The sequence below is a fragment of the Elephas maximus genome, chromosome 1 (genome assembly GCF_024166365.1).
Source record: "Elephas maximus indicus isolate mEleMax1 chromosome 1, mEleMax1 primary haplotype, whole genome shotgun sequence".
In the NCBI taxonomy this organism is placed as follows: Eukaryota; Metazoa; Chordata; class Mammalia; order Proboscidea; family Elephantidae; genus Elephas; species Elephas maximus.
This window is the reverse complement of record NC_064819.1, coordinates 13,056,315-13,079,354: the sequence shown is the minus strand read 5'-3', so window position 1 is coordinate 13,079,354 and position 23,040 is coordinate 13,056,315. Positions and strand designations below refer to the sequence as shown.

The window sequence follows — 23,040 nt, the reverse complement described above, 5'->3', positions numbered from 1 at the left end:
TAGCATTTAATGGTATTCCTCAAAGAGTATTGTGGATGTTAAACGTTCAGAACTTGTTTGAGATTTACTGACTGGATAGGCTGACACAGTACACCGTGACTGTCCACAATCTTGTGTACAATAAGAATATAAAAAGTTCTCTGCTTTGTGTGTTTTGAGTATAGATTGGTGGAGAATGGAGAGAGAGATACTGAAAAAATTAAGATAAAGAGCTATTTTAGGACCAAGAAGTTCATACTTGATTTGAGAAGTGGTAAAGACTCATTGTAGGTTCTTCAAACATTGAAGTAATGCAGGGAAAAAGGTTTTGAGGTTAATCTGAGAGCTGTGTGAAGGATGAATTAAGCAGTCAGATTAGGAAGGTGGTTTAGAGCTGTTGCAGTTATTTAGAATAAGATTACAAGGACCTATCTATTCACCTGGTGGCAGTGTGAATAGATAACCAGAATAGATAGAAGTAGATAAGATCAAATAGTTTGGATGGAATAATAAGCAAAATTTTATAACTGAGTAACTGGAAATGAAGGACAAAGTGGAGGATCTTTTGGAAGAATAGACCATTTCTATTTTACCACCAATAGTTTGTATCTTGTTTTGAAGTTTGTTGTTTTTTGGCTTTGTTTTCCTGGAAGACAAGAGGAAGATTAGGCACAGTGGCATTCATTTTAAAGACTTTGGTTTCTAAGAGGGTAATTTGAAAAGTTATTGGCAATAACTTAAAATTTTAAGTAACTGCTAAAAATACTTCCTTAAGGTAAACTAAATTTCTGATACTGTTACTTTGTTGTTCCTCATAAACTTCTATAGATTTTAATCCCTTTCTCTGGCATCAGTTCAACTTAAGCATACGTTTTCAGTAGTATTTTGCCTTGTTTTCCGACAAACCTTTTGTTCCGCTATAGCTGCAGATGCATGTGAGCATTTGCTTGGGAGTCTTTAAAAAACAATAACAACAACCGGAGAACTATTAATCAGACTCTTTGGAAGGAAAGTTGAGGCATGTGTTTTCTAAGAAGCTTTCCAGTGTGACAGATAGAATCCTACCCTTCCCCTACCCTGCGCTCCCCCCACCCCCTAAAAAGAGGAAACTGTGGCCAGTCTGGGTGGTGCAAATGGTTTGGCACTTGGCCATTAACCAAAAGGTTGGTGGTTCAACCCCACCCTCAAGGAGCTCCGGAAGAAAGACCCAGCATCCTGTTCCTGAAAGGTCACAGTCATGAAAACCCTATGGTGTCCAGTTCTACTCTGACACACATGGAGTTTGCCATGAGTTGGAATCAATTTAGCAGCAGTTGGTTTGGTTTCAGATTTGTAGCCAATTTATGAATACTGTGTAAAAATCTTTAAGAAAACATTAACAGAATTTAAAAAGGATGATACACTGTGACCAAGTGAGTTTATCTTAAGAATCAAATTTCAACACCAAAGACACAAGGTAATTATGAGCCCGAGACACAGAAGGGACCACATAAACCAGAGACTGCATTGGCCTGAGACCAGAAGAGCTAGATGGTGCCCGGCTACAACCAATGACTGCCCTGACGGGGGGTGCAGCGGAGAGCCCCGGAGGGAGCAGGAGGGCAGTGGGGTGCAGACTCCGAATTCTTGTGAAGAGACCAGACTTAATGGTCTGACTGAGACTAGAAGGACCCTGGAGGTCACGGTCCCCAGACCTTCTGTCAGCCCAGGACAGGAGCCATTCCCAGAGCCAACTGTTCAGACAGGGGTTGGACTGGACTGTGGGCTAGAAAGTGATACTGGTGAGGAGGGAGCTTCTTGGATCACGGAGACACACGAGGCTGTGTGGGCAGCTCCTGTCTGCAGGGGAGAGGAGAGGGCGGGGTGGGGGGTGTGGACACGAAAATGGAGGGTGGAGGGAAGGAGGTGCTGTCTCATCGGGGGAGAGCAGTTAGGAGCATGTAGCAAAATGTATATAGATTTTTGTATGCGAGACTGACGTGATTTGTAAACTTTCACTTAAAGCACGATAAAAATTTTAAAAAATCAAAAGTTCGTTCAGTATTAAGAGACCTGTTACTATAACTCACTATGTGAGTAATTGAAAGGGGAAAACACCGTTTCAGTAACTACCAAAAAGGCACTTGGTGTAATTCAGCATGCATTTAAAACAAACAAAAAAAAAAATTTCAGTGAAGTAGATATGAATGTGTGGTACTTAGATATGATCTTTTTTTTATTTATTTAAGATTTTTTATTTTCTTCAAACCATGTAGCAATTCATCTCAGTTTTTTTTTTTCTAATTGTTCCTTAGGTGAAAGTTTACAGAGCACATTAGTTTCTCATTAATTAGATGTGATCTTAAAAAAAGTAAAATAATAACTGCAGTACAACTCCGAACCCAGAACCAAACCCATTGTCTTGGAGTCGATTCCGACTCATAGTGACCCTACAGGACAGAGCAGAACTGCTCCATCGGGTTTCCATGGAGTAGCTGGTGGATTCTAACTGCTGACCTTTTGGTTAGCAGCCACAGCTCTTAACCACTGTGTCACCAGGGTTTCCGCAATACAACTGGAGCTGTCATAATTGCTGGTAAGAATGATGGTACGGCCACTTTGGAAAAGACTTTGACATTTCTTATAAAGTTAAATGTCTACTTACTTTGTGACCCAGTAACAATGTGACAAATGAAAACATTTGTCCACACAGAAACTATATGTGAATGTTTATAGTGGCTTTACTCATAATTGGCAAAACTGGAAACAACCCGAGTGTACATCAGCTGGTGAGTAGATGACCAAATTGTGCAGCAACCATGCAATGGAATACTACTCATCAATAAAAGGAATGAATTATCAATACATGCAGCAGCGTGGATGAATCTCAAGTGCATTGTGCCAAGTGAAAGAAGCCAGACTCAAAGGGCTACAACTGTATGGCTCCATTTATTTAACATTCTGGAAAGCGAAAACTGTAGGTACAGAAAACCAATCAATGGATTCCTGGGGTGGCAGGTATATGGATTTACTAGAAAGGGGCCTGACAGAACTTTTGGGAGTGATGAAAATGACCTTTATCTTTATCGTGGTGGTCTTTATATGACTCTTTGTATCAAAATTCAAAGAACTGTTTGCTTAAAAACGGTAGATTTTACCGTATGTAAATTATAGCTCGATAAACTTGGACTTAAAAAAGCTAATATCATGCTTAGTGTCAGAGCAATGTAACAGGGGAAAAAAAAAACAACTATGTCTTCATAGATCAAAATAAAAAATGAGATAAATGCTAGCTCTAACCATTGGTTCTTAACATTGTTCTGGAAGTACTAGTTAGTAGTTAAAAAAAGGAACTGAAATGGGATGCAGACATTAAAATGAAGAAGGCAAAAATTATAGTTGTTTTGAAGGTATTAAGTATCAAGAATGTCAACTGAAAGTATTAGAAACAGTTCAGTTGCTGGTTTAATTCAGTTACTGGTTTAAAAATTAAAAACTAATATGTAGTAGTAATTTTTCTATATAGAGTAGCCAATTAGAATATAGTGGAACAATGGTTCACATTTATCATTGCAGCAAAAAAGATAAATGAAAATGAATAATTGTTGACCAAGGAGACAGTGTTGTAATGATATTGAATCTCCTTAATTGATAAATTGAATGCTGTCTAAATAGCAATGAAAAAAAAATTTTTTTTTAACTCAGACAGAAAAGACTCTCTGGACCAGTGGTTCTCAAATTTTTTTGGTCTCAGAACTTCTCTTACTCTTTTAAATTATTGAGGATCCAAAGAGCTTTTGTTTGTGTCTGTTAATATTTACTGTATTAGAAATTAAAACAAATTTTGAAAACACAGTAATACACAAGCATATATGCCATTAAGTGTTAGAGCAGCAGTTCTATCACCATCAGGCCTCTGGAAAACTTGATGTATAACAACTTAGTAGAATTATGAATATAGTTTTCACTGTGGACCCCTGAAAGAATCTTAGGCACCCTTGGAAATTTCAACTATGTTAGTGGCATATCAGATCAGTGTGGAAAATACGGATAATGGCAAGCCATTTGGGGGGGGTGATTAAACATTCTTACCTCTTTACATCAGTACAAATTCTAGATGAATCAAAGATAGAAACATACAAAATAAAACCAAGTAGGGAACGATTTTCTAAGCATGACACAAAACCCAGAAAAGCATCGATTACTTTGATAGTACAAATATTTAAAATGTCTATTCAGCAGGAAATAACCATAAACAAAAGTTGAGAAATAAAATGTTTTAAAATATGACAAAGGGCTTTACTATATAAAGAGCTCTTGGAAATCAGTAAGAGACAGACAAATTGACATAGGAAATTAACAAGATATTAGAAAAATAAAAATGATAAATTTATAAAAAGATGCTGAACTTCACATGTAATTTTAAAATGCCTGCCCAAACGGAAACATTTTTCACCCCTGTTAACAAATGTAAAAGCTTAGTAAAGTCCTGTGTTAGCAGTGGTGAGGGGAACTTGTACACTCGGGTGCACTGGTGCATTAGTGCAAGATTTCAGGGTAGTTTCACAATAGCTGTCAAAATTGTAAATACATGTAACTTGAGATTCCACTATTAGAATTTGTTCATGGATGTAATTGCACAAATATGCATAAATGCATGAAAAAAGTTTTTTAACATTGTGATAATACAAAATTGGAGACAAACTTAATTGTCTTATCAGATCTGATTATGGTATAAAAGTTAAATACTTTATTAGTTATAGGATGATTCAGTGCTGTAGGCATTGATATGGAAAGCTGTTTAAAGTTGAAAGAAGTGCAGAAGTGTCTGTATAATTATCCCATCACAGTCAAACCACGTGGCATGGAATCAGTTCTGATTCATGGTGACCCCATGTGGCATCAGAGTAGAACTGTTCTCCATAGAGCTTTTAAGGATTGGTTTTTCTGATGTAGATTGCCAGGCCTTTCTTCCAGGGTACCTACAGGTGGACTTAAACTGCCAGCCTTTTGGTTAGCAGCCAGGCACATAACCATCTGTGCCACCAGGGACTCCCAGTCAGTGTACAATAAAAACAAAAGGATGTATGTATGCTTGTATGAATTTCTGAAATTGAATTGATGTGGTTACCTTTGGAAGCCAGGGGAGGGAAGAACCAGAAGAGGTACACTTCAGTTTTTCTCTTTGTACACTTACGTAGTTTTGGATTTAAAAAAAAAACTTGTGAGCCTTTTTATAATTAAAAAAAAAAAAAGCATTTCAGAGGCACAAGTGCACAATATGGATCATAGAAACTGCTCATTGGAGGCGTTCGTGAGTTCTTGAATACCACAATTTAACAAAATAAATACAAAAGGAAAAGAAAACCAAATGTTCCCCTACCCCGTCGCTTCTCATGTCCACTTACTCCTGTTAAAGAGCAACTGTCCTGATAAAACTGAACTTACTGCTATCCTCATCAGTTGCACTTTACAACTTCTGTGCGTTTGTTTTGTAGTCTTCTCTCTGTTTTTGTTTGTAGGTCTATCATTTCCACCCTCAACTGCTGAAATCCTATCTACCCTTCACAACCTAGCTGAAACACCATCTCTTCTGTGAAGCCATGCCTGATCACCTTAGTCAGAAGAGATCTTTTTTTGAACCCTTAGAGCTATTTATAGCCATTTCTTCATTACACAGATATAAAAGTAAGTTATATAGGGACCAGGCGGTGGGAAGTATGATTTCACGTTACTTTTCTTCACCCTATGAAGCCGAGCTATCATTATTTCCCCTGCCTGAATGCGGAAACTGAGACTCAAAGAAACCTGGTGACTTTCTTATATCATCCTGCTAAGTAAATTTGAACACAGGGCTTCTAGGCCGAGGCCCCTTCTCTGAACTTTCTTCCTGTAGCGTTTTAATAAAAAGAAGTGAATAGTTAAGGAGTTCTGGTGATGCAGTGGTAAAGTACTCAGCTGCTAACTGAAAGGTTGGCAGCTTGAACCCACTAGCTGCTCTGTGGGAGAAAGGTATAGCAGTCTGCTTCTGCCTTGGAAACCCTACGGGGCAGTTCTCCTCTGTCCTGTAGGGTACCGTGAGTCAGAATCCCAGAGGGCTTCTCAGGCTATAATCTTTACGGGAGCAGATCACGAGGTCTTTTCTCCCATGGAGGTGCTGGGTGGTTTGAACTGCCTGCCTTTTTGTTAGCAGTGGAGTGTTTAACCATTGCATCACCATGTCCCTTTAGTCCCCTTTAATCTATAACATTTCCTCACTTTGTCTTTCACGTCCTTGATACTTAAAAAAAGAATACAGACCAATTATTTTGCAGACTTCCTCAAGTTAGGTCTCTTTCATGGTTCTTCACGCTTACATTTATGGTATATAATTTTGGCAGGAATGTCACAGAAGTGGTTGGCGGTGTTCTCAATACATCGTATCAGGAGACACATGATATCTGTTTGTCCCGTTACTGGTGACGGTAATCCTGATCACTTAGTTAAGGTGGTGTCTGCCAGGCTTTGTCACGGTAAAATTACTATTTACTTTTTGTGATTAGTAAATGTATGGTGAGGAGTCACTTTGAGACTTCGTAAATATACTATTTCTTCTCAGCTTTCACTCACTAGTTTTAGCATCCATTGATGATTCTTGGAAACCCTGGTAGTATAGTGGTTAAGAGCTACGGCTGCTAACCAAGAGGCCAGCAGTTCGAATCCAGCAGGCGCTCCTTAGAAACCTTATGGGGCAGTTCTACTCTGTTCTGTAGGGTCGCTATGAGTCAGAATTGACTCGATGGCAGTGGGTTTGGGTTTTTGGTTTTGATGATTCTTGCCTGAATAAGTCGTTAGGATGATGGTTGCCAAATGGTGATTTTCTCATTCCATCATTTTTTTCCTACGTTGCTTTACTGTCTTGCCCAACTGAAGGAACTGGGATTGGGATAGGCCACTGAGTTGATGGTGTTGAATTCTTATCCCCCCAAAAAAACCCAGTGCCCTTGAAGTTGAATTCTTAGTGGGGAAGAAACTAACATACAAGCCTGAATAAGTAGGTAAATTGTTAAGCCAGGTGAGTTCCGGTGGGAGCTAGTATTTGGCATAGGAAAGACATGGCCAAAGTGATTTGAAGTAGAGCAGACATGTGTAGTATGGTTAGAGTGGACAGTATGCAGAAAAATATGGTGCTGGTATCAAGGAATTACAAAGAGGAGATGACATGATGTAGGGGTTAGGACGAAAGTCCAGGAGGGCAATAAACATAATTTAGAACTCAAAGTGACTGGATAGCGGAGATGATCAGATCACGGGTACTAAGATATGCCAAGAGAATGGCACACAAGCCAGCTAGCAGCATGACTAACTTGATGCTGAGCCGAGGTAGATAGGGTAGGGACTCCTTGGGTTCTCTTGGCTTAGACCTGGAATTGAGATTGGGACATGGGTGGAATTTATCTCTTAAATGAGATTGGGTATATTTGGTAGGGTAAAAAAAGCAACATTCAATTCCCGACATTGCCTTTCCTTAATTGTTTGCCCTTCCAGCTCCACCTTGAATATGGGCTTCCAAGTTCAAGTCTAAGTGGTTCTTGGTCCTGTTGTTACACCTTACTTAGGTCCTGCCCTGTTACTATGCTCAAACAACTATTAGATAGTACATTAAAAAAATATTTCTTACAGATGGAGCAGAAGGGAGAGAGACAATAACAAAGAAGAGATAATATTTAAAAATGTACCAAGAAATGAGCTTATAAAATTATAAAAGCAAACGTATTATGTGAAAGATGGATACAGGGATCAGAAAGTATCATAATTGTCAGATGAGTTGATCAGTTATGCCAGATAACATTTAAAGTTATGAGGACACATTGTTTTTATTTGCTTTCTTTTTAAAGTGACAGATTATAAAGATGGGAGAGGAAAATACATTCTACTAAGTCCTTCAACTCATTATTGTAGGCTTTTTCCTTTCTTTGACCTAAAACTTTTGATTCTTGAAATTATAGTGTCATTGCAGCACTGCTGTCATTATGCTGTATTGGGATATTTCAGAGCCAAAATGCTGCCTGCTTAGAAATCCACCACTTTTCTGTATATCATTTCTCAGCACTCTTAAATATGATTTCTTCAGAATTATTCACAAATTATTTTATTTCATCTGCCTTGTAATGTTAATTCACTATTAGTAAGACAAAGCACTGCATATCTTTTGATCTTCTGCATGATGAATTTATAATGGGTATTTCTTTGATATGTTAAACTATGTTTTAAAGAAAGTAATTCTCAAAGATTATTCTTAGTTTTTGAAAAATAAAGTGACTCTCAACCCAGACTTGCATCAAAATCATCTTAAAAGTAACCATTCCTGCAATTTCTGTCAAGGAGCTCTGTGGACCCGTTCTTAAGTGAAATTGGTGTAAGTTATGTATTAAAACAAACTAGAAGCATCCATTTAAAACCTGTGGAAATGGTCCTAAGGATATACAGCAAATGAAGAAAAATCGACAGAGTCAGAGAAGTATGGGACATCACTAAGCACACCAACATTTGTGTAATGGGAGCACCAAGAGGAGAGAAAGAAGAAAGGAGCAGAAAAGTATTTAAAGAAATAATGGCCAAAAATGTCCCAAATTTATTGAAAAGCAGTAGCCTACACATCTAGTAAACCCAGCAGACTCCAAATAGGATTAATACAAAGAGATTCACAGATACACCATGGTAAAAATGATGAAAATCAAAGACAAGGAAAATATGAAAGTAGCAGGAGAAACTCATCATTTACAAAAGAACCTCAATAAGATTAACAGCTGACTTCATAGCAAAAAGCAAGGAGCACCTGAAAATGGTTAAGCACTTGGCTACTAACCAAAAGGTTGGTGGCTCGAACCCACCCGTCAGCTCCACAGGAGAAAGACCTAGTGATCTGCTTCTGTAGAGATTATAGCCAGGAAAACCCTGTGGGGTAGTTCTGCTCTGCCACACGGGTCACTGTGAGTTGAAATCGACTCAATGGCACCTAACAACAAAAACAATTGTAAAAGACGGTCTAAGTGTATATTTTTACATCCTTCACTGATTTAAAAAGCAGTTGTATAAAATATGTATACAACGTGTTGTTGGTCCTATAACCTATGGAAATATAATGTATTTGTAATTACCTGCCAATAACAGCACAAAGGAGGTGAGTGAGAGCAAAGCTGTATTTTACTACAGAAGTGACGTGACTACAGATGGTGAAGTAGTAATTCTAACAATATATTGTTTGGTCTGTAACATTAATAGATGTAATATGTGTGACAATAATACCAGAAAAGAAGGTGAAAAGGAATAGAGCTATATAGGAGAAACATCTTTATATCTTACTGAAATTAAGGTAGTATAAATATGAACCTTATTCTGACAAGTTGAGATGTATATGGTCAGCTCTAGAGCAACCACTGAATATAATTTAAAAGATAAAAAAGTGCAAAAATTAGTAAAGAAGTTTAAATACTTCTTCGGAAAATATTCACTCAGCGTATGAGAATGCAGTAAAGAATGAATAGAGGAACAAAAGTCATGAGATACATAAAAAATGAAAAGTAAAATGGCAGTTGTAAATCCAACTATATCAGTAATTAACAAAGTGTGAATGGATTAAGCAGTCAGTAAAAAGGTAGAGATTGTTAGACTGAATAAAAAATAAGATCCAACTATATGTTGCCTGCAGTAGACACATTTTATACTCAAAGATACAAATAGATTGAAAGAAAAAGAATGGAAAAAGAACTAACATGCAAACAACAGCCACAGGAAAGCTGGAGTGGCTATACTGATATCAGACAAAAGAGACTTTAAAACAAAAAAAATGCTACTAGAGATAAAGAGACGTTTTATAATGTAGATAAACTCTTTAATCTATTGGGAAGATGTATCAATTATAAACATATATGTACCTAAAAGCAGTGTCAAAATACACAAAGCAAAACATGGTAAAAATGAAGGGAGAATTAGGCACTTCTACAGTAGTACTTGGAGACTTAAATACCCCACTCTTAATAATGGATACAATAACTAGACACAAGACCTACATGGAAATAAATGGAAGACCTAACAGACATCTGTAGAAGTTTCCACTCAACAACAGAGTATACATTATTCTCAAGTGCACATGGAACATTTTTCAGGATAGACCATATGCTAGGTCATAACGCAAACATCAAAAATTTTTGAAAGGATGGAAATCATGTAAGTTCTCCAATCACAGTAGAATGAAACTAGAAATCAATAACAACAACAACAAAAAAATTGGGGGAAACTCACAAATATGTGCAAGGTAAGTAAGACACTCTTAAGTAACCGGTAGGTCAAAGAAGAAATCAAAAGGGAAATAAGAGATTAAATTGAGATAAACAAAAATGGAAGTATAACATACCAAAATTTATGGGATGCAGATAAAGCAGTGTTCAGAGGGCAATTTATAACTGTAAGTGCCTATACTAGGAAGAAAGATCTCAAATCAATAACTTAACTTTCTACTTTAAATTACTGGATAGAGAGCATACTAAACTTAAAGCAGGCAGAAGGAAGGAAAATAATAAGATCAGAGCAGAAATTAATGAAATAGAGACTAGAAACAATAGAGAAGATCAGTGACACCAAAACCTGCTCCTCTGAAAGATCAACAAAACTGACGAACCTTGAACTGGATCATCCAAGAAAAAAAGATTCAAATTGCTAGAATCAGAATGAAAGAGGGGACATTACTACCAACTTTACGTATGTAAAAAAGACTATAAAGAAATACTGTTCTTTTTTTTAAAAAATTTTTATTGTGCTGTAAGTGAAAGTTTACAAATGAAGTCAGTCTCTCATACAAAAATTTATATACACTTTGCTATATAGTCCTGGTTGCTCTCGCCTTAATGAGATGGCACACTTCTTTCCGCTCTCTATTTTTGTGTCCATTTGGCCAGCTTCTGGCCCGTTCTGCCTGCTCCCTCTCTCCTCCAGACAGGAGCCACTCACATAGCCTCATGTGTCTACTTGATCCACGAAGCTCACTCCTCACCAGTATCATTTTCTATGCTATAGTCCATCCAGTCCAATCCCTGTCTGAAGAGTTGGCTTTGGGAATGGTTCCTGTCTTGGGCTGACAGGAGGTCTGGGGACCATGACCCCCGGGGTCCTTCTAGTCTCAGTCAGACCATTAAGTCTGGTCTTTATGAGAATTTGAGGTCTGCATCCCACTGCTCTCCTGCTCCCTCGGGTTCTCTGTTGTGTTGCCTGTCAAGGCAGTCATCGGTTATAGTAGAAATACTATTTTTTGTAGTATGGTATGTAGTAAAGACTGAAATTGACTTAAGAAGAAGTAAGACAGTCTGATTAGATTTATAACAAGTGAGGGGATTGGATTAGTTAAAAAAAAAAAAAAAAACTACCCACAAAGGAAAGCCCTGGCCGAGGCATCTTTACTGCTTAATTCTGTCAAACATTTAAAGAAGAATTAATGCTAATTCTTCATAAACTCTTCCTAAGAAGAGATGAGAAAACACTTCCCAACTCATTCTATGAAGCCCATAATACTCTGATGCCAAAACGAGATGAAGAAATCGCAAGAAGATTACAGACCAATATCGCTTATGAATATGGACACAAAGATTCTCAACAAAATACGAGCAAACCAAATCCGGCAACATATAAAAAGAATTATACACCATGGCCCAGTGGGGCTTATCACAGGAATGCAAGGTTGGTATAACACCTGAAGGTCAGCTAATACCTCATATCAATAGAATTTTTTTTTAAACATATGATCATCTCAGTAGACACAGAAAAAGCACTGATAAAACCAAACACCTTTTCATGATAAAAATACTGAACAAACTAGGAATAGAAGAGAACTTTCTCAGCTTGACAAAGGGCATGTTCAAAAATCCCACAGCTAACTTTTTGCTTAATGATGAAAGACTAGATGCTTACCTCTTTAAGATAAGGAACAAGACAGGGACGTTCACTATTCTGTTGAACATAGTGTTGGAGGTTCTAGCCAGTGCAGTCAGTCAAGATAAAGAACTAAAAGGCATCCAGACTGGAAAGGAAGAAGTAACTTTGTATTCACAAGTGACATGATCTTGTATGTAGAAAATTCTAAGGAATTCACTAAAAAAAATTACTGCAACTACTAAATGAGTTCAGAAAGATTAAGATTGTATACTTAATGGCTACACAAATATAAAAAAAATCAGTTGTATTTCTATACACAGGTAATGAACACTGAAAATTTAAGAAAATTCTGTTTACAGTAGACATCAAAAAGGATAAAATGCTTAGGGATAAATTTAACAAAAGAAGTGCAAAACTTATACTTTGGAAACTATAAAACATTATTAAAAAATTAAGATCTAAATAAATGGAAGTATATCTCGTGTTCATGATTCAGAAGACTTAATATTATTAAGATGGCAATACTCCCCAGGTTGATCTAAAGATCTGCAGATTCAGAAATTCCAGCCAGCTTCTTTATAGAAATTGACAGGCTGGTTCTAAAATTCATATGGAATTGCAAGGGATCCAGAATAGTGAAAATAATTTTGAAAATGATGAACAAAGTAGGTCTTACGCTTGCTGATTTCAAAACTTACTACAAAGCAGTGGTAATCAAGAGTGTGGTATTGGCACAAGGATAGACACATAGATCAGTGGAATAGAACTGAGAGTCTGAAAATAAAACCATATGTCTATAGTCAATTGGTTGCACAGTGGTTAAGAGCTAACCAGAAGGTCGGCAGTTTGAATGCACCAGCTACTCCTTGGATGCCCTAGGGGGTAGATCTGCTCTGTCCTATAGGGTCGCTGTGACTTGGAATCAACTCACTGGCGGTGGGTTTATACCAAAAAAAAACTAAAAACCAAACCCAGTGCCGTTGAGTCGATTCCGACTCATAGCGACCCTATGGAACCGAGTAGAACTGCCCCATAGAGTTTCCAAGGAGCACCTGGCGGATTCAAACTGCATACCCTTTGGTTAGCAGCTGTAGCACTTAACCACTATGCCATCAGGGTTTCCTAGTGGGTTTATAGTCAACTGATTTCTGTAAGTATGCCAGTAACATTAAATGGGGGAAAGAATAGTCTTTTCAAAAAATGGTGCTTGGACATGTTGATAAAAACATAACAAAACAAAGAAACCAAATCCATCGCCATCCAGTTGATTCCGACTGATAGTTACCCTATAGGACAGAGTAGAACTGCCTCATAGGGTTTCCAACGGACAGTTGGTAGATTAGAACTGCCAGTCTTTTGGTGAGCAGCCCAGCGCTTAATCACTGTGCCACCAGGGCTCTGGTCATGTTGATAGCCTCATGTAAAATAATGAAATTGGACCCTCTACAGATACACAAAACCCTACCCCACTGCTAACCATATAAAAAAAGTAGTTCAGAATGGATCAAAGACCTAATCAAGGACTTTGGATTGGTAAAAGATTCTTAGATATGACACCAAAAGCATGAGTAACAAAAATGAGAAAATTTTTATTTCATCAAAATTAAGAACTTTTGCGCTTCAAAGGATATCATAAGGGAAATGAAGAAACAACCCACAGAGTGGGAAAGAATAGTTGCGTTTCATGTATCTTTTAAGGGACTTGTGTCCAGAACATATAAGGAACTCTTACAACTCCATAATAAAGAGACAACCCAGTTAAAAAGTGGACAAAGGATCTGAATAGATATTTATCAAAGGAAGATACATAAATGGCTAATAAGCAAATGAAAAGACACCCAACTGCATTAGTCATTAGGGAAATGCATATCAAAACCACAATGAGGTAACCACTTCACACCCACCAGGATGACTAGAATCAAAAAGTCAGATATCAAGTGTTGACAGGGATGTGGAGAGATTGCAGCCCTCATACAGTGCTGGTGGGAATGGTAAAATGGTACAGCCTCTTTGGAAAACAGTCTAGCAATTCCTCTGATGAGTAAACATAAAGTTACCATATGACCTATAAGTTTCACTCCTAAATATGTGTCCAACAGAAATGGAAACATGTCCACACAGAAGTTTGTTCACAAATGTTAACAGTAGCATTATTCATAATAGTCCAAAGTGGAAACAACCCAAATGTCCATTTACCTGATGAATGAATAATTAAAATGCAGTATATACACACAATGGAATATTATCATAAAAAGGAATGAAGTATTGATACGTGCTATAATATAGATGAAACATTACGTGAAAATATTTTGAAAGAACTGAAAGAAGCCAGACATAAAAGGCCACATATTTTACAATTCCATTTCTATGAAATGGCCAGAATAGGCAAATCTGTAGAGACAAAGTAGATTCGTGGTTGCTAGGGCTGAGGGGGTATGGAGGGTAAAGGAGGTGATAGCCAAAAGTGTGGGGTTTCTTTTTGAGGAGATGAAAATGTTCTAAAATTGAATGGTGTTGGTTGCACATGTCTGTGACTATGCTGACAGCCATTGAATTGCATACTTTAAATGGGTGAATCGTATGGTATGTGAATTATATTTCAGTAGTCATTACGTGGAGCCCTGGTGGCACCAATGGTTAAGCATTCGGCTGTTAACTAAAAGATCGGCAGTTCAAATCCACCAGGTGCTCCTCGGAAACCCTGTGGGACAGTGTTGTACTCTGTCTTCTAGGGTTGCTGTGAGTTTGAATCGAATCAGCAGCAACAGGTTTGGTTTTTAAAGTCATTAAATAAATAACCATCCCTGGAATCCCTGTGGGGTTAGGATCTCAAGCATGTATACTTTTAAAATGCCAAGTGTTTTAGAATAACAGTTCTTCAGACAGTCAAGCTCATCTGTTTGTAACCCCTCCCTTAACCTTGTAGAAATCATGACCACCCCAGGAAAAGAGAACTTTCGCCTGAAAAGTTACAAGAACAAGTCCTTGAATCCTGATGAGATGCGTAGAAGAAGGGAGGAAGAAGGACTTCAGTTGCGCAAGCAGAAAAGAGAAGAGCAGGTAAGTCCTTGATCTTTACTGATTTACTTCAGAGAAACTTAATTTTCCATTTTAAACCTGAAACCAACTTTATTTTTTAAACAAAGTGTATTATATATACACTTTCCACTATAAAACTAATACTTGGGCCAGGGATGCCGGTGGTGGTGGAGGTATTGGAAAGTAGAATAAAAGAACTGGGAAATCTTTCATGTTCCCAGTATCTCAGTATAAGCCCTGAAGCACTGTTTAACATTCCTGGCCTGTTTCTTTTTAAATTTTTCTAAAGTTGCAACATCCTTAAGATCTCACATGTGTTTGTTGATGAATTCTTAAATGAGTAATAAAACATTACTTTTCTTTGTAAACTTTAATTTGAAAAATTTCAAACATGTACAAAACAACTAGATAATGAACTCCATAGCCCATCCTTTGGATTCAACAGTCGTCAGCATGTCATGCTTCATGTCTGTCTGTCTGTTTACATTTCTTTCTTCTGTAGTGTTTCAAAGAAAATTTCAGACAATGTCATTTCCCTCCTAAATAATTGTGTGTTACATATAAGGACATTTAGGACAATGATTTCTGGTCATTTTTTAGCCCAAGAACACCTACAGAAATACCGGGGGCATATTCTCACCTTAGTGCCATCCAAAAATGCTTATGACAGATGGTTCATCACTTTTGGCGAAGAAATTTAAAGACAGGGGGCTTAAGTGACTCTTTGTTGCTACAGAGGGGATTTCGAGACTGAAAGGACTATTTGATCCCACACTATAAAAACTCCATAATGGCAAATGAGTAAGTTAGCAACCCCTCACACTTGAGAAATAAGGTAATCTGGCATAGTTTTTTTGCAGCTATAATGGGAAATGCTCAACACTCACCCTTTTTTTTTTTTTTTGAGAAATACTATAGTAGGAAATCCAGTTAGTTGAAGTCCAAGAGTGCATTACAACCTTAGTGTGCATGTGGTTTTTTTTTGTAAGGCCTGCAGATGTTTGAATGGAACACTTTTTTATGATTATTGGCAAGGAGAGTTTGTAATATTGTAGTAGAGTTTATATTGACTAGAGTAAGTTAAGTTATGAGTTCTTGACATTCTGCTTTATAATCTTTGAAAAGAACCACTTATTCATAGACAGATGTGTTTTTACTGGCTTCTTCTGCCTCTATTTTATGCAGTATGTTTCACCGTGATGGGATAATCAGGTGTGGCATCTACCTGTTCCGAAGAGAGTAGAACCTTTTCTTTGAATGAGCTTTTATATTAGCTTCTATTTCTGGGGTAAATTTCCTTTCCTTTTATTCTCAGAAGTCACAGTAATCTTGTTACATACTTACAATCACATATATAAATGTGAACACACACGGGTGTAGGTCTGGGTATAACAGTCAGCCTCGTGATCACGTCTGGCGGAAAGCCATTTAAAGATGCAGTAATGACGCTCTGCCATTGATCCGTATCTCCTTGATGACTGCTGATTTCATGTGATTAAACTTCATTGTGGAATTTGCAGAAAGTAACATTTCATGTTCACTTACCTGACTGAAGGCAGATGACGATGCTCTTTATCCTTAACCTGTCAAGTGGCGAGGACAGCCTCACGCGTCTGACTAAAAACATCTGTAGCTGAGATTCTCCAGCATCGTTGTGTGAGATCCGAAACTCTGCCAGGGCTTTAGCGCACATTTTCCCGTGATAGCAAAGGAAGATACATAAATGGCTAATAAGCAAATGAAAAGGCACTCAGCTGCATTAGTCATTAGGGAAATGCATGTCAAAACCACAGTGAGGTAACCACTTCACACCTGCTAGGATATTGCTCTGCTTAGAATCTTAAACTTTTTTGTTGTGTATGTGCCTTTTTACAGAGGGAGAACTGGTAAAATGAATCAGACTTCAACTATCACGTAAATACACAGTACATGTTTCATGTCTAATTTGTAAACTAGTAAATATCAGTAAACTATGCAGATTCATTTAGACACTGTTTATCCTTCCACAAGTACTTTGTCATCTCTCAGGAAAGGTGGTGGTGCAGTGGTCAAGTGCTCGGCTGATACCCGAAAGATTGACGTTTCAAACACATCAGCTGCTCTACAGGAGAACGATGTGGCAGTCTGCTTCCATAAAGATTTACAGCCTTGGAAACCCTGTGAGGCAGTTCTGTTCTGCTGTACGGGGTCACTATGAGTCAGGATTGACTCGACAACAGGCAGACTAAAAAAAATTTTTTTTAATGGGAGCCGATGCTGCTAAGTATACAAAGGGTAACTATCTTTTAGGGCCATTCTTCATCAGGCTAGCACTTAATATCTGTTACCTAGGCAGGACTGTATAAATGACCTCTGTACCATTGGCACTGCCGGAACTCGAAGTTATCTTTGGCAAAACACGTTACTAGTTGACTCTACTCTGACTGAGCCAGTCCTTAAAATTTTTCATGTACAAAAAGATGAACACATTAGATTTACTGTTAAAAAATTGTGAAAACAGACTCTTGTGGGAGTAGGTAATATAGTAGTGCTAAAAAGTTCATAAAAATCATAGTGGTGAAGGATGGAGTCTTGCTTGATGTTGGTATGAGAAATACCTTCTGGAGTGTGCAAGTTGGTAAACTTGTGGACAGCTAACTTTTCCCATCAGTTAAACTTGGTTGATAAAGTTAGGCAGTATGCAGCCTGGGGTACTACCTAAGGGATACTACCAGGATTATTTTGGCATTTTTTACATGGAGACCTCATCCTATGTTTTCTTTTCTCTTGCTCTAGTCAGTATTAGTGGCCCTGCGTGCTTGCTGCACGGCTGTAGTCCTAGGACTTCGCTTTGCAGAATTTTCTTGTTTCTTGTGATGATCCTCTAATCCTATGTTTTCCTTATTTTAGGTTTAATCCCTCTTTTGCTAAAGAATATTCCTTAGTAGCTTTCTGAGAAAAAGCATGTGAGAGACATTTTTTGAGACCTTGCTTGGCTGAATATGTCATTATTCTACATTCATACTTGAATTTTGAGGCATATTGTTTTCCTGAATTCTAGCTTCTAATCTACTGCAGGTTCTTTGCAGTCTTTTTTTTTTTTTGGGAAGGTTTTAGGATCTTTATTCCTAGTTCTGGAATTTTATGATGATTTGCCCCTGTAAAAATGGCATGGGGGCAGTGTCTGATCTCCTCCAACCCCACAAGGGGAAGGAGAACCAAGATCACCAGCACAAGGCTGACTCCCATGAGGTGGAGCCCAGACAAGCCTCCTCTGTCCACCATCTTTACTAATTCTGACAGCAGCCATCTCTCACACAGCACCCTCTACTTCTCTGCTGAGTTCAGTTATTCATTGCAGTGGCCACGTAGAGCTCAGAGACTACTCAAAATTATGGGGTTTATTATAAGGGAAGTAGCAGTTTCAATTCAGGCTCAGGAACACTCAGGATACAGTTCTCCCATCAGGTCAGCCTCTTCCCAAATGTGCTTGCAGGCACGCCTCTCCCTGGCCCTCGGCCTCTCCCCAAAGGCACTCAACTTTCTCCCTGGGCCAGGAAGCCCACTGCACCATCTTGGCTGCTGGGTCTCTCCTGCCACCACTTCTCACTTCAGGGTTCAGCTTGCTTTCTTTCTCTGTCTCTATTGCCTGCTTCCAGGACCTTGTCAGTGCAGCGATCTCAGGTTCAAAGGAGGCGCTCTTCACTCTTGGCTGTTCTTCCTTGGTGGTGGTAGGATCAACCTCTCTGCTTTGAAATTGGCTCTTTTAAGGCGAAACTGACCAGTCCCCTTGGTGGGCCACAATTACCCTATCATACAGTCCCACCAAGTTACCTGGGCTAGAAAGGCCGTATTATGTAATTGATTATACCACAGCCGCCACCTCCCCCTCCCCCCCTTTTAAAAAAAATTTTTCATTTATTGTGCTGGGCTTTGTGAGAGTACTTTTAATCTGGAGAGTCAGTTCTTGGTAATTTTTTTCTATTAATTCATTGAGAAGTTTCTCCTTACCTCATGTCCTGTATTTCAAATGCTGGACTTCTAGACTGGTCCTCATAATGTTCTTTTTTTCAAACCATGCTCTTGTTTTCAGCCCACTGCCTCACCTCAGCCTTCTGTTATACCTCGAATCTGTACTCGTGAGCCTTTCCAGGGCTCTGCAGGGTTTGTGGGCTTGCTTCTTAACAGTATATCCCACCATGGGCACTTAGGTTTGATCTTCCTCCACTCCGGTACACCATTCCTCCATCCGCTTTCCAGTATTATAGATATGGTTAAAGGTACACATGTCTCCTGATTTTAACAAAGGTGCGAATATGTTTTTGTTTCGTGTTCTTTTATAATTGTGGAATGGTACTTCTGAGACGAGAATAGGAAGGCCTGATTCTGTTCTTTTTAATCTGTAAATCTTCGTATAGAATGTAGATCCTTATTGTGTTGATTAGCCTGCAACTGGCATGAAAATTTTATTGACTTCTGGTCGGGAAGAAAATGGTGTAAATATGATATATTTTAATTCTTCTGTTGTTAAGAGAGCTACGCAGTTCTAGAATAGTGGAAAATATACCAATTAATTAGTCATTATGAAGCATGGATGACAGTAGTTAACTATTTAGTGTTTGCTGTGTGTCAGACACTGTCGTAAGCACTTCATGAGTAACTCTTTAATCCTGTAAACTATTGAGTTGTAGAGTATTATTTTATTATTCTTGGTATACTACACTATAATTGTGAATGTCTTTAAGTGCCTTTATGACCCGGGGCAAGAGAAAGTAAAGTACAATATGTGTATAAAAACACAGAAAAGGAAAGATGATCAGTTTATTGCACTACTAGTTCTTTATCTGAAGCCTTCCTAAGTGGTGGCCGCAGTTTCAGTGAGAAGACAGTCATTGGAAAGAATAACAGCCTCTGTCACTAGAAGAACCTTTGAAATCACCTATACCAGTAAAGTTCAAATCGTGGTCTCTGGAGTCTTGGGGTTCTGCGTTGTGTTTCATGTGTTGCTTCTCTTTCCCCATGAAATGTTTGAAAACCATCGGAGCTGTGCTGTCCAGTGTGATAGCCATTAGCCTCTTGTAGCTGTTGAGTGCTTAATGTATGGCCACTTCAAATTAAGATGTTGTATAACTAAAATCGATACTAGATTTCAAAGACTAAGTATGGAAAAAGAATGTAAAATGTCTCAGTTTTTTTTTTTTTTTTATGTCGACTACCTGTTGCGATAAAACTCTGGGTATACTGGGTTCAATAAAATATATTATTAAAATTAATTCCATCTGCTTTTTTACTTTGTTAAATATGGCTACTAGAAAACTTAAATTATGGTTGTGGCTTACATGATCTTTCCACTGGACAGTGTGGACACAGGTCATCTGCTGTATGACAAAACTGGAAGTCTGGGTGATTTACTCAAGAATATGTGGAGGTTGGTGGGACCCAAACCCTTGCACATTTGGCCTAGTGCTCTTTCCACAGGATCATGCAACGTCAGGTCCGCCTGGTAGAAGTTGTTTGCTGTACGCAGATCTTGTTTGTTCTGCAGAGCATTTGGTGGTCAGAGCATGGTACTGAGGTCATCAGTCCACTTGCTTGTAACTGCTGAATATTCGGGGACATGGGTTGTACCCGTAAAGAAACTAGTAGTGCAGTTCTTAATGTGTAGACTCCAATTATTTGATGAAATGTCATTTTAAAGATTTTCACAGCTTAATTATCCAACATGCTTTGACATTTTTACTTGAATAATTGCATAACTTGCATATTTGCTTAATAACTTCTCCTTGACAAATTCAGTATGCCATTTGACCCTATTCTTCCAATTTTTTTTTCAAATTGTGCTTTTAGTGAAAATTTGCAGCTCTAGTTTTCTCATACAAAAATGTATACACACATCGTTATGTGACCCTAGTTGCTGTCTCTGTAATGTGACAACGCACTCCTCTTTTCCACCCCGGATTTCCCGTGTCCATTCAATCAGCTGCTGTCCTTTTCTGCCTTCTCATCTCACCTCTAGACAGGAGCTGCCCATTTAGCCTCATGTATCTACTTGAACTAAGACGTGCACTCTTTACGAGTATCATTTTATGCCTTATACCCAGAACCCAGTGCCGTTGAGTCGATTCTGACTCATACTGGCCCTGTAGGACAGAGTAGAACTGCCCCATAGAGTTTCCAAGGAGCGTCTGGTGGATTTGAACTGCAGACCCTTTGGTTAGCAGCCACAGCACTTAACCACTAAGCCGGCTGGGTTTCCTTATGTCTTATAGTCCAGTCTGATCTTTGTCTGAAGAGTTGGCTTTGGGAATGGTTTTACTTCTGGGTTAACAGAGAGTCTGGGGGCCATGTGTTCCAGGATTCCTCCAGTCTCAGTCAGACCATTAAGTCTGATCTTTTTACTAGAATTTGAGTTCTGCACCCCACTTTTCTCCTACTTTGTCAGGGGCTCTCTGTTTTGTTCCCTGTCAAGCGGGTCAATGGTGGTAGTCAGGCATCATCTAGTTGTACTGGTCTCAGGCTGATGGATTCATCATTCTTTATCGATGTGCAGTATTCCATTGTGTGAATGTACCATAATTTGTTTATCCATTAATTCATTGGTGGGCACCTTGGTTGTTTCCATCTTTTGGCTATTGTAAACAGTACTGCAGTGAACATGGGTGTGCATATACCTATTTGCGTGAATATTCTTATTTCTCTAGGATATATTCCAAGGATTGCTGGGTTGTATGGTAGTTCTATTTCTAGCTTTTTAAGGAAGCGCCAAATCGATTTCCAAAGTGGTTGTACCATTTTACATTCCCAACAGCAGTGTATTAAGTTTTCTAGTCTCTCCACAACATTTATTATTTTGTATTTTTTTAGATTCATGCTAGCCTTGTTGGGGTGAGACGGTATCTCATTGTAGTTTTGATTTGCATTTCTCTAATGGCTAATGATCGTGACCATTTCCTCAAGTATCTGTTAGCCACCTGAATGTCTTCTTTGGTGAAGTGCCTGTGAATATCCTTCGCCCATTTTTTAATTGGGTTATTTGTCTTTTTTGTTGTTGAGGTTTTTCAGTGTCTTGTAAATTTTAGAAATTAGACGCTGATTGGATTTGTCGTAGCCAAAAAATTTTTCCCAGTCTGTAGGTTGTCTCTTTACTCTTTTGGTGAATTCTTTGGATAGCATAAATGTTTGATTTTTAGGAGCTCCCAGTTATCTAGTTTCTCTTCTCGTGTTTGTGCATTGTTAGTAATGTTTTGTATACTGGTTATGCCATGTATTAGGACTCCTGGCATTGTCCCTATTTTTTCTTCCTTGATCTTTATGGTTTTAGGTTTTATATTTTGGTCTTTGATGCATTTTGAGTTAGTTTTTGTGCATAGTGTGAGGTATGGATCTTGTTTCATTTTTTTTGCAGATGGATATCCAGTTATGCAAGCATCATTTGTTAAAGAGACTGTCTTCCGCATTTAACGGACTTTGGGCCTTTGTCAAGTATCAGCTGCTCATAGGTAGATGAATTTATGTCTGGATTCTCAATTCTGTTTCATTGGTCTATGCATCTGTTGTTGTACCAGTACCAGGCTGTTTTGATTACTGTGGGAATATAATAGGTTCTAAAATCAGATAGTGTGAGGCCTCCCACTTCGTTCTTCTTTTTTATTAATGCTTTACTTATCTGGGGCCTCTTCCCTTACCATGTGGAGTTGGTGATTTGTTTCTCCATCTCATTAAAAAATGCAGTTGGAGTTTGGATCAGGATTGCATTGTATCTGTAGATTGCTTTGGGTAGAATAGACATTTTCATAGTGTTGAGTCTTCCTATCTATCCATGAGCTAGGTATGTTTTTCCATTTATGTAGGTCTCTTTTGGTTTCTTGCAGTAGTGTCTCGTAGTTTTCTTTGTGTAGGTCTATAATTATGTCCCTGGTTAGATTTCTTCCCAAGTATTTTATCTTCTTGGGGGCTATTGTAAATGGTACTGATTTGGCGATTTCCTCTTCAGCGTTCTCTTTGTTGTTGTAGAGGAATTTTGTATGTTTATCTTGTATCCTGATACTTTGCTGAAATCTTCTATCAGCTCCAGTAGTTTTCTTGTGGATTTTGTAGGGTTTTCTGTGTATAAAATCATATCATCTGTGAATAGAGATACTTCTTACCAGTTAGGCT

The 23,040-nt window shown here is 38.2% G+C and overlaps 1 protein-coding gene across 1 annotated transcript in view; it reads left to right on the top strand.

Annotated features, from left to right (window-relative positions):
* Positions 1-23,040, top strand: part of KPNA1 (karyopherin subunit alpha 1) — a 79,096-nt gene that overhangs the window by 11,635 nt on the left and 44,421 nt on the right. Inside the window, exon 2 of the mRNA XM_049877975.1 lies at positions 14,792-14,925. Coding sequence (XP_049733932.1) covers positions 14,797-14,925 — 129 coding nt within the window. The 5' untranslated portion in view covers positions 14,792-14,796. The remainder of the gene's footprint in view (positions 1-14,791; positions 14,926-23,040) is intronic.